The following is an 11,897-nucleotide window of genomic DNA, read 5'->3' as shown; positions in this document are numbered from 1 at the left end:
GGATAAGAACCACGATCCTGCTGTATAGGGTGGCTTGAATGAGAAGTATCCCCTGTGGGCTCAGGCATTTGAATACTTGGTCCCCACTTGGTGGCAGGGTTTGGGGAGGTTTACGAAGTATGGCTTCACTGGAGGAAGTGCCCACTGGGCATGGGCTTTGGCAGAGATAGTCTCCCCCTATTTCTAGTCCTCTGACCCTGCTTCTCACTAGTGTTTGGGACGTCATCTCTCATGCCTGTTACTGCCGTGGTCTTCCCACCAAAATGGACCCTTATCGTTCTGGAGCCTGACTCTAATAAACGCTTCCATAAGTTCCCTTGGTCTTGGTATTTTATCACCGTAACATAAAATTAACTGATATGCACGGCAATAAAAAAAGACATTAAAGCAGAAAGATAAGTACTTAGAGGGAAGAAAGGAGGCCAGCAGGATGGGGCAAAGGGCAGAAGGGAGGGCAATGGGAGGGAGATGAGAGCAAAATACAGTATCTGTGTATACATACCTATACACGACATATATATGAAAATATACTATTGAAACCTGTTATTTTGTATGCTAATTTGTATTTCTAACTGTTTAAAATTGGACAGTGGTATAATGATTAATAAGTTGACATACAGACGCAAGGCATGTTATCACGGCGTGATTCAAACCTTATTTGTGATTCCGTGGTCATCCACACTAAGTATCCAAAGGCTGCTGATGACCACTGAACAAGCTTCTAGCTATATTTCGTTCAAGTCCTCCTGACGTGGCCGCGCGGGAACCGCAGGCTCGCTGCCTCCTGGCAAGGACTGGGATGGTGTCCTTCAACAGGCACCGCCAGCTGTCAGAAAAGAGAACCAGCAAGAGGCCTCTGCCCGCAACAAATATGGCCGCCCTGAGGCTTCACGCTTTGGGCGGTGGGATGGGCCTCACGTGTCAAAATCCTGCTTCGTTATTGGTCATGTATATGAATAGGGCGGGACTTAATGACCCGAGCAAGCCGACCTTAAAGGGACCGCTCCTGTGCTCCCGCAGGTTCTGCAGCTCGAGGCCGGCGGGCGCAGGCTGGCTGCCCCTCCCACGTGGGGCGGAGGCCGGCGGGGCGGGCGCTAGAAGCCGGCGTCCCGGCGCCGCGGTGACCCCGCGAGGGCGAAGCGGGAGCCGGCGGCCGCGGCGCAGAGCCGAGCGCAGCCGAGCCGAGCGAGGGAGCGCGCGCCGGGAATGGAGGACGGCGTGGCGGGGCCGCCGCTCAGGGAGGCGGCAGAGGCAGTCGAGGCGCGGGCGCCCCCCGGGGTGACTCTGAGGCCCTTCGCGCCCTTCTCTGCGGCTGCCGAAGCCGACGAGGGCGGCGGCGACTGGAGCTTCATCGACTGCGAGATGGAGGAGGTGGATCTGCAGGACCTGCCCAGCGCCACCATCGCCTGCCACCTGGACCCGCGCGTGTTCGTGGACGGCCTGTGCCGGGTGAGGACCGTGCGGCCGTCGGGGCGGAGGGTGGACACTTGTTGCGGGGCGCGGCCAGGGCGGGGACGGGCCGCAGCCCTGCTCCCGGGGTCGCCGGCTCTGAAGGCGGGCTTCCTTCTGCACCGCCTACATGGTCCAGATCGTGTTCTACTGGATCACTGAAGATTTGAAATCAATTCCTCCTTCCCACTGCCATGGTTGGTTACTCTTACCTGTCCCCTCTCCTCCTTCCCAGAGTGTCAAAATTGTGTGGATTAGGGAGGGGAAGGAACGACTCCCAGTATACTGGATGCCCCGGTGGTGGCATGTCACCCCTATAAGGAACTAAATATCCTAAAGGCTTAGGAAAGGGTCCCCTTCCCCCTAACACCATTCTACCAAAACTGGCCAATCAATCGCAAGATAATGAGCAACCAGGATCCTCACCCAAACACCGGCTTTTCTTCCAGTAGTGCGGATTGAGAATGCAGAGCCGTAGTCCTATTTATGAACAGTGAGTCACGTCTGTTTTCTCCTTCCTCCCAGTGAACGATGTGAACCCCTCCTCTACCGAGTAAATACAGGGCAGGGGCTGAACCCCCAGGGACAACGTATAGCTCCCCTGGCCACTTCAGATGATAATTCATTCTGAGGTCCAGCTCACACTTGCTTGTTAGCCTTGAAGGCAAAATTGAAATTTTATTCTCTGCTGTATCCTCAGATCTATAACAGTCCCACAACGAAATTTTAATAAATGTTGAAATTAGTAGCTGGCCAAGTGGGCAGATCCTTAGACAATGCTGTTTCAGGATCTTGCCACAAAATGTATGAATTACCAGGCACCCAAGCAAGTAAGTACAGTCTCACAGTGAACTGATCTTGCATGCAGGAAAGAGAGAGCCTGGGGTCCCTAAAGGTCTGAAGTGCTGGCCAGAGCTAAGCCTGCAGATGGAGCTCCTGACCTGTGACAATTGTTGCTCAGAGCACAATGTCCGGACGCTTACATGGTCATTGTAAATCCTTTCTGAAAGTAAATGGGCGTATAAATTATAAATAACCAAGACACAGTGGTGTTTCTCTTGGCAGCGACCTTCAGCTGCAGTTCATTGACATATGGACCCAGCGCCAGGCTGGGAGCTTTGCTGACATGTTTGACTGGGGGAAACAGAACAGGCAAGTAGCAGATGAAGCAGAAGGTGACCGTGCTGTAGGGAGGAGGAGGGCTCAGGGACTAGAGGTCTGAGGAAGGAAGAAGTTGGCTGCCTCACCTCAAAGGAGCAGCAACACCTCTGGAATGATAAGGTGGCTCTTGCTAATTCCCGAGGCTGGCTTCCAGGGTGGGTGACCGGGAACCTGCCAAGCTTGTTGCTTTCATGGGGCTTGGATTCTGGAGAGTGTGGAGAGGAACGGACCATAGGAAAGAAGCAAGGGAATGGGATATTTTAAAGCATAGCCATTCTTTGTATCCATGGCAGATCCTTGGTTCTGGGACACACACCCCCATACTAAAATCTGTCCGTGCACGGCAATGTAAAATAGCATGATGCTTGCACATAGCCTATGCTATCATCCCACGGGCTTTAGCTCGGCTTCAGGTGATGGATGATTCCAATGGGTTGTAAATGCTGTATAAATTTATCATAGGTTGTAAGTGCCATATAAATAGTTGTTACACTTTTTTTAAAAAAAAATAATGGCAAGAAGGGAAGTTCTGTGGCTGTTCTAGCTGGTGCAGTTTTTATGAAGAAAAAAAAAAAGTTGATTCCAGATTGCCCAGCTCTGAACACGAGGAACCTTTGGGTACAGAAAGCTGGCAGAAATGGTGGTCCATGGCAGAATGTGAAACAGAAACAGGTAGGAGTGACAGGTAGCAGACCGAGTGGCAGCCAGGTCTTTACAGGGTTGCATATCGCTAGGATATTGAACCAAAGAGCTGGCTAATTGGGCTAGCCTCGGGAGCCTCACAAGAGGCATCCAGTCCGTCAGTCATCGCAGCAGCTAGAAGCCACATCAAGGAGAGGAAGCAGCATGACTGGAGCTCCCCTCACATCCCCTCCCTGCCCCGTGAGGAGCTGCCTAGCAGGAGCTCTAGATCTGAAGGTGTGGAGTGGAGGGGCCGAAACTCGCAGGGAAGGAGCCCAGCTGTGGCACCCAGATCATCCAGTGATAGGGTCTGCCTTCCAGGGTCCAGAAAAGGGCCCTCGGGACAGTGTGGATGCAGAGATACCCACTGAGGAGTTAGGTCAAGTAGCCCAGGATGGCCCCTGCACAGGCTGAGAGGGCTGACAGAAGCTCCTGAGGGGACTTTTCTATCTGGGATCCATGCGAAAGGAATAGCAAAGCTGGTGTGTGGGTGCCAGGGTAGGCGAGCGGGAAAGACCAGAGCGGGAAAACAGAGAGCGTTGAAGGGCAGGTCTTCCTTCATGGTGGGGAGGTCTGAAGAGCAACCAGGAGAGGGTCCCCAGAGAGCGGGACTCAGATGTTGCTCTGACTTTAAAGTTGGGTGGAAACTGTCCTATAGGGAAGGAAAGTGGGTGGACAGGAGAGGAAGCGGGGAGGCAGGCCAGGCAGGGATAGGCTGTGCTCATTGTCAGGGTTGCTGAGACCGACACTGCTTAATGCAGAGGCGTAGCATTGAAGGAGAAGGACCCAGCCTGGCTGAGCCTCCCCTTTCTCTCCACCTTGAGGTCTGGAGCTTCGGGATGAATGGTGGGGGAGTGTTACCCACTGATGGGCTGCTGGTTCATGGGTCCGGAGTGATGCAAACATCATTAGCCACTGGGCGCAGGGCGCCCACCCGCTGTGTGAATAGCTCTGTACAGGAAGACCGCCTGACAAAACGGCCTTCATAGCAGGCCGCTGGTGGGTTTTTACCCGTTAGCTAGCGAGAAAGTCTAGCAGGGCTTTTAACTTGCTGTCTGTGGGTCACTTTGGGATGGTAGATTGAAAACGTGCTTGCTTCAGGTTGGCCATGTCTACTCTGGTCTAGGTAGGTTACTGACAGCAGAGCTGACCCCAGGCCCTGGAGCTGGCACCCCCTTTCTAGTCCTGACGTCTTAAAGGAAATAAGAAACTGAACTACTCACATGTTGAGAATTTCTGAAACTTTTAGAACTGCTAGTATGTGAGTTGGATATGGGAGATTTGCTTTTAGTAGACTCAGTTAAATGTCTGCATAAGAAACTGTATCCTTGTTCATGTAAAGTAGTCTCGCTAGAGAGACTCATACCATTACAGGAGGTGGAGACCTTTATTAAAATAAGGCTACTTTCTGCCTGGGCAAATGTTTGCCAGGCATACTCCGTTGCACTAGCTGCTCCTTCTACAAATAGGTTCTACTTAGAAGGCAAAGCTGTGCCTTCAACAAGCAATTACCTGTGCTTTGGGCTGTTGACTGGTTAGTTGGTTCCCTTTGCTAGCCGTCACCAAGCTAACGGGCAGTTTCAGTGTTCCCAATTGGCTTCCATGGGGCAGGGCTCCAGACAGTGGAGAAACATGTGCTTGCCTTGATTGTCTCAGACACAAATGTGCATCTGATGGACAGAGCTTTGTCTGAAGGCTATGTCTGGAAATCGCACAGAATCTACTTGTTTCTACTGAACACATATTTCTTTAAAAAATGATTATGATTTATGATAGATAATTTTATTTTAATAACATATACTCTGATCAGCATAAAAGGAGCTTACTCAAGGGCCCTAAATTCTTTATATACATGCCCCACCGCCAAGCAAGGAGATTCCAACTGTACCTGCCCCTTGCAATCTGTTTTAAAAAAGTGTGTGTGTGTGTGTGTGTGTGTATGTGTGTGTGTATGTGCGTGTGTGTGTGTGTGTGTGTGTGTGTGTGTGTGTGTGAAGGGGAGGATATGTTTGTGAGGTCAGGACAACTTTTGGAAACCCCTTCATTCCCTCCATCTTGCTTTTGAAGCAGAGTCTCCCATGTTTCTGCAGACTTTAGGCCCTGCCACTGGCCTGCAAACTGTGTGCTCTCCTGTCTCTTCCCACCTCCCACCTCACTGCAGGAGCCCCAGGGTTAGATGTGAGCCACCTCTAGTTTCTCACCCAGGTGCTGGGGCTCAGCTCACACCACCAGGTTTGTTCCTGCCCAGCCACCTTGCCACCCCCCCCCCCGCCCTTGGAATCTCAAGGGAGGTTTGAGAAGTCCCCTGTCCTACACTCCAAACCAATTCCATTCTGAGGCGAGGAGCCGGGAATGACCAGTGGGTGACTTTCTTAGCCAAGTCTGAAGCAGTGCCTCCTGGGCTAGAAGGGGTTTGGTCTCGGTCAGGTATGGTAGCCCAGGCTTGTACGAAGGAGCTGAAGCAGGAGGATTGTCTTTTGTTTGAGGAGACCAGGGCTATGCAGTGAGCTGTGGTCCAGCTTGGGCTACAGTGTGAAACCCTGTGGGAGGGAAATGTGCCTGGGAGAAAGAGGCAATGCATAATTTAAAGAGACACCGAGTAATTGGCCACTGGGTCCCGACTAAGCAGATATCCAGCCTGCCTGCTCCTGGATTTCTTCCAGTCCGTAATGGAGGTCAGGTTCTCTGCCCCGAGGCTCCCTTTCCTTGACAGTTTGTGTGACTTTGAAGCCTAAGCAGAATGACTATCAACAGGAGTGTCCATGTCTTCAGGAAGTTTATTCTAAGGAAGGACCATCCTCTTCCCTTTTGCCCTTACATGCAGTCCCCAAGGGTAGACTTGTAGGCAAGTCCACATTCCATGGTGATTTGATGGTTGAAATGTTTTGGGGAACTGGAATGGCACCGCCGGTGTCCACAGCTTCCACTCCAAGGTTGAACATCAGCCATGTTTCTGCCTGTTTCCATCCCACATCAGTCTGGGTAACATACTGGAAATATGACATCCTGGGGGCGGGATGGGGGGAGGGACTTAGGAATCCAGGTAGTGTCAGGCCATTTTCACTTTTCAGCCAATTCTGGGGGCAAAGCCTTGTTCTCTCAGGCATACATCTTGGGTGAAGTTTCCTCTTCTGTTGTTTGGGCTCTGGTGTGGTGGGTTCAGTTTATCTGGACACATTTGGAACGCTATGATAATCTGTAAAAGTCCACATTCGCTAGGTGCAAGGCTTGGTGTAGCATTTACGCACTATTTCCTCGACTTTAAAATTTCCGACTGTTCACAAACAGGACACTCCCTAGCCACGCTGTTTCCACCCCACAAGTCAGTCCACCACCAAATCTTGCAGCAATCTTCATAGCAGAAGCTATAACTGTTCCTGTGCCTACAGCTCCAAGCTCTTCAATCCTGGGGACACTTACATAAGGTGACAGAAAAAGGCTTCGTGATAGAGCAGGAGACTGACTGCTATTGACTCGGGGTTTGCATCTCAGGCTGCGCCCTTTGTCTCTTTGTTTGGCTCCCTCAAAAATGGTGGCGAGAAAACACAATCTCGTCTTCAGTGCCAATCAGCAAAGGGCTGGTTTGCTTCTGTGAATGCATTGCTCCTGTGCAGTGTGTGTGTGTGTGTGTGTGTGTGTGTGTGTGTGTGTGTGTGTGTGTGTGTGTGAATAGACCCCTTGGTGATGCATGAGTCGTGCACAGTCATTAGGACCCATTTTCAGAGCTGTGGGGGGTTCCCTTTGTAAATACTAATGACTATCAGAACCAGCAGATACTGAGGTAATGAGACCAGGAGTGATTCTGCTGTGTCTGGAAGCAGTAGCAGGTTTCCCATAGCAGTAGATGGTAAAAACGTGTCCTGTGTATCTGTATTGGCCAGGATTCTCTAAGGAGTAGAACTCATAGAATGAACACACACACAAACAAACACACACACAGGATTATTAGAGTGGCCTACAGGCTGTGGTCCAAGTAGTCTCCTGACAGAAAGGCCAAGGATGCAGTGGCTAAGACTGGATGTCTTTACACCATTCTGGTGCCAGAGTCCCAGGGAAGTCCTAGAAAGGTGCTGGTTTTCACTCCTCATTGACATTACAAAAGCGTGGTCTCTAACCCCCGTGCACAGTGAATGGGTCAAGATAGATGAGGCTGCCCGTGAGGGTGAGGCAAGCTGGCAGGAAGCACAAGCTTCCTTCTCCCACATCCCTTCAAGAAGGCTGCCACCAGGAGGTGTGGCCTAGATTTAGCGTGGGCCTTTTCACCTCAGATGATCCAGATTGAGGGTGAGTCTCCCACCTCAGATACTCCAACCAAGAAAATTCCTCACGGGTATGCCCAACTGCTGGGGTTGAGTTAATTCCAGATATAGTCAAGTTGACAACCAAGATTAGCTGCCACCGTGTCTCTGGGGGAAACCAAATATGTCAGAATATAGGACCTGAAGAATAGCAGCACCAGGAACATCAGTACCACAAGGCTTGGTTGGTTTCCTGCTGTATGAAATTCAGTCTCTAGAAGTCCTGGCGTGGCCTGTCCACAAGGAGGCAGTGTGGTGTAGTGGGTAGGAGCATAGGTTTTTCTCCAGCAGGCCACATTCACCCAGCCTGTGTTCTAGTTCTTCTTCCTGTGAATTGGGGATGCTAATAGTAGTTTGGGGGGAGTGGGAAGAAGAGTGGGTGACTTGGATCTAGCAAAGGTTCAGTGTGAGTTCCTGTATCAGTTCTCAACGCTGTGTAATGAACGTGTGTGTTACTGTATCACTTTCAAGCCCAGTGTGACAACTCACACGGATGGTTGGTGAACTAACAGGCCATGGTCGTGGGATCCAGCAGTGGCTGAGCCTGGCACAGATCTGCATTCAGGCGTCATCTGTGTTTCACATGGAGACCGGCAAAGGCAGATTTCGTGTGGACTGTCACTGGGAGCCTCAGTCCTTTGATGGTTAAAGATGGCTGTGTTCTTGGGTCTCTCCACAACAGCTCAGTGTGGCTGCTGGCTTCCCTCAGAGCAAGAGAACATGAGGGTGGATGGAGCCCACCATGCCTCCTAACGGCAGCTCAGAGTGAGAGCCGTTGTCGCACTGTTCTAGGAGTGAGGTACGGATGCAGGTTTGATTTAGAATTTGCCCACTATTCTCCTAATTGTAGAATTTCTGGCTCTTAAATAAAGGTGATGCTTACTAATGTCATAATGCAAGGCCACAGTGCTGGGAGATGGGTCCCGGGGACCAGAGACAGGCCACCTGGCAGCACCACGGTGAGGACCTTTGCTGTCCTGCTTACTTTATTTCAGACAATCCTCAGGAAGCTGCTCACTGGCCTCCAACTCCCTAGGTAGCTGAGAATGACCTTGAATTCCTGATTTTCCTACCTCCACCTCCCAAATGCTATAATCACAGGTGCCCACCACCATACCCATTAGGTTGTTGGTTTTGATTTGATTTGTTTTTCCCACTACCCACCCCCAGGCCTCTGTGGAGCTACTGATGTTTAGAAATGTTTGCTAAAACAGGCTTGAGATAGAGCTCAGAATGTAGAACTCTCACTTGCTGTGCTCAAGGCCCCAAGATCAAGCCCCAGCACAGAAAACAGGTGTTTATTAAGGCATTCTTGTTTGGTTTTCTTTTGAAGTTCACCTTCATAAAAGAATACCTCTGCGGTTTACATAAACTGCCTCGTTGGCGGCTGTGGAGCTCCGGAGATTTGATACCTGTCACCGAGTTTCTGAAAGGAGCAGGGAGACTGAGCCCGTCGGCGACCACAGCGCCCTGGCTCATCTCAGAGGATGGGCAGGCAGACCTGGTTAACTCGGAGGGAGAAACTGGACTCTGAGCAGCTCGGGAAGGCCCAGTACTTTTCCTCTGTTGCGCATCTTGACTGGCGAGGCATGAAATTCCCACCGCAGTCGTAATTAACCCAGTAGAGAGGTATTTGAGGTTGGCCTGGATTTAGAATTAGAAGACAAAAATGTTATTTAATTTAGAGAGCTAATTTTGGAGTTTTTTCCACTCATGATAAGAAACAGCAGCTTTCCTTACTTTATCATGGCATTAGTGTGCCTTCCCAAATGCCTCTGACAGACTTCCATTTTCTCACAGCTCAGAGGCTCCGCGGCTGGTGTCAGGGTGGAGTTTCTCTGTGTGGCCTACAGATGGCGCCCTCTCACTGTATCCTCGGAGGGTCTTTCCTGGTTTGTGGGGACAGGGAGCGTCTGGGGTCTTTTCTGAGAACTTGTAACGACATAAGGGCCCCGGCCTTGGACCCTGGATTAATTACTTTCTTAGAGACCTCATCTCCCAGTCCAGCCTGTGTTAGGGCTTCAGCATGTGGATTTGATAGGGAGGAAAGGACCCAAACAGGCCTAACCACCCACCTTTGCGTTTCTGGTTAATCTCTAAGACAAGTGCGTTATGCCCATTCGTGTAGTACGCTTTGTTTTCCCTTCCGAGAGCCTTGTGAAATCGTCCCATTGCTCAGGTGGTGTTCAGTGACTCAGGTCACATGGCACTGGTCCCGCTCCTGCCCGGCTTCCATGCACTCAGAAGGCCTTGAGGCTCACCCTCTCACACAGTTCAGCTCTGTCACCCCTAGATCGACACGGTACAGCTCTGTCACCCCTAGATCGACACGGTACAGCTCTGTCACCCCTAGATCGACACGGTACAGCTCCATCACCCCTAGATCGACACGGTACAGCTCTGTCACCCCTAGACTGACATGGTGCAGCTCCGTGACTCCTAGATTGACACAGTACAACTCTGTCACCCCTAGATTGACAGGGTACAGCTCCATCACCCCTAGACTGACACGGTACAGCTCTGTCACCCCTAGATCGACACGGTACAGCTCTGTCACCCCTAGATTGACACAGTACAACTCTGTCACCCCTAGACTGACATGGTACAGCTCCATCACCCCTAGACTGACATGGTACAGCTCCATCACCCCTAGACTGACACGGTACAGCTCCATCACCCCTAGATTGACACGGTGCAGCTCCGTCCACTCCTAGATTGACACTGTGCAGCTCCGTCCACTCCTAGATTGACACAGTACAGCCATGTCACTCTTGGGTTGACACGTGCAGCTCCGTCACTCCTTTCACTGTGCCTTTCCCTTGCAGGGATGCTGCTGGTGATCCTGATGGGTCAGTCAGTACAGTGGCAGCCCTCATGCTAGGCATGTGCATGTGCTCAAGCCCCGTAGTGCCTGGACGTTGCAGCCAGGCAGACCTGGGTCCAGCATTTCATTCCCACCCATTTGTGCGGACATTCATCAACAAGTGTGTATCGGGTCCCCTCACATTCTGAGCATTGCACGGCTCAAAACTCGCCGTGGGAGCCCAGACAACTCCCATCCTCCTCCTTGATTGCACAAAGACCACTGTGCTCTCTACCTAAAGTCTGGGAAAGCTCGTGTAAGAGGGCCTACTGCTCCAGACAGTCATTGTCTCCCTTCAAACCTCAGGGCATAGGGAGGACGTGAAAGTTAATTTTGGATATTGTTCATGCCATGCAAATGATGAACTGTGTTTGTTGGGTGAATTACTTTCTTGTGCAAACCTTGTGTGCCTCCATTTGAGCAGATTAGAGTCTCTGAGGTCATCTCTAGCTCCAGAATCACAGTGCACTGTTCTCCCTGTGGGTGCCATAGCTCTCTTGCTCCCTGCTCCCCAAACCCACAGGATCAGTCAGACTTTCCCCAGTTAGAATCTGCTCAAGATGCGGTGTGTTCAGTACATTCTGTCTGTCCTCTATCCAGGTCACCTACCTTCCATCCCCTCCCCATCCATCCATCCCCCCAGCCCTCCATCCCCTCCCCCAGCCTTCCATCCATTCCTCCCCCCAGCCTTCTCCATCCCCTCCCCAAGCCTTCCATCTACTCCCCCCCCATTCCTCCTCCCCGTGTCTTGTATTGTTAGTTTGTGGCGTGGCTAAAGTATGGTGAATCTAGACACTTAAACTTTGTGCCTTTAATTGATTTTGGAAATTCATGTAAAATTAATCTGATGATCTTGCACCAGTGAGGATTTAAGTGATCCCAGCCCTGGTCATTAAGTGGTCCTGCTGCTGTCTGAAGATTTGCCAAAACACTAGAATGACATTTGTTTAAAGTCTGACAGCAGAGAGTTTTCCAAATGTCAGGGCAGGTTTACCTTATTGAGAGGATGGCTGTCTGTCCACCTTGTTTATGCTTATTGCCTGGGGAAATTAGTTCTTCTTCCTCCGTGTGTGTGTGTGTGTGTCTGTGTATGTGTGAAAGTCTCACTGTGTTGGCCAGGCTGCCCTCCAGCTCCCAACTCAGACAACCCTCTGGCTTCAGCCTTCTAAAGACTCCAGGTGGCTGCCACTACTCTGGGTGAGGGTATTCTCAGTGCACGCCTTCCCAGTTTGGGTGGCAAACTATAGAATTAGCAATTCCAAAACTAACTCTGAGTACATCAATTTAGCATTTTGTGACTTGTGTCAACTCTGTATGAGTGTCACCCTTTCCGATCTTTCTTATGACCTTCTAGGGGAGATGCTGTTATCTGCTCATCTTCTAGACAAAGGTGACTTCTCTTTATAAAACAGCAAGCATCACTAAATCTCACAGTTCCTGCAGAG

At 50.8% G+C, this 11,897-nt stretch overlaps 1 protein-coding gene across 1 annotated transcript in view; it reads left to right on the top strand.

Moving 5' to 3' along the window:
• Positions 1–1,049: 1,049 nt before the first annotated feature.
• Positions 1,050–11,897, top strand: part of Rcan1 (regulator of calcineurin 1) — an 89,422-nt gene continuing 78,574 nt past the window's right edge. Inside the window, exon 1 of the mRNA XM_075960453.1 lies at positions 1,050–1,449. Coding sequence (XP_075816568.1) covers positions 1,207–1,449 — 243 coding nt within the window. The 5' untranslated portion in view covers positions 1,050–1,206. The remainder of the gene's footprint in view (positions 1,450–11,897) is intronic.

This window comes from Microtus pennsylvanicus, chromosome 1, assembly GCF_037038515.1.
Source record: "Microtus pennsylvanicus isolate mMicPen1 chromosome 1, mMicPen1.hap1, whole genome shotgun sequence".
NCBI lineage: Eukaryota > Metazoa > Chordata > Mammalia > Rodentia > Cricetidae > Microtus > Microtus pennsylvanicus.
This window is presented reverse-complemented; position numbering and strand designations above follow the sequence as displayed.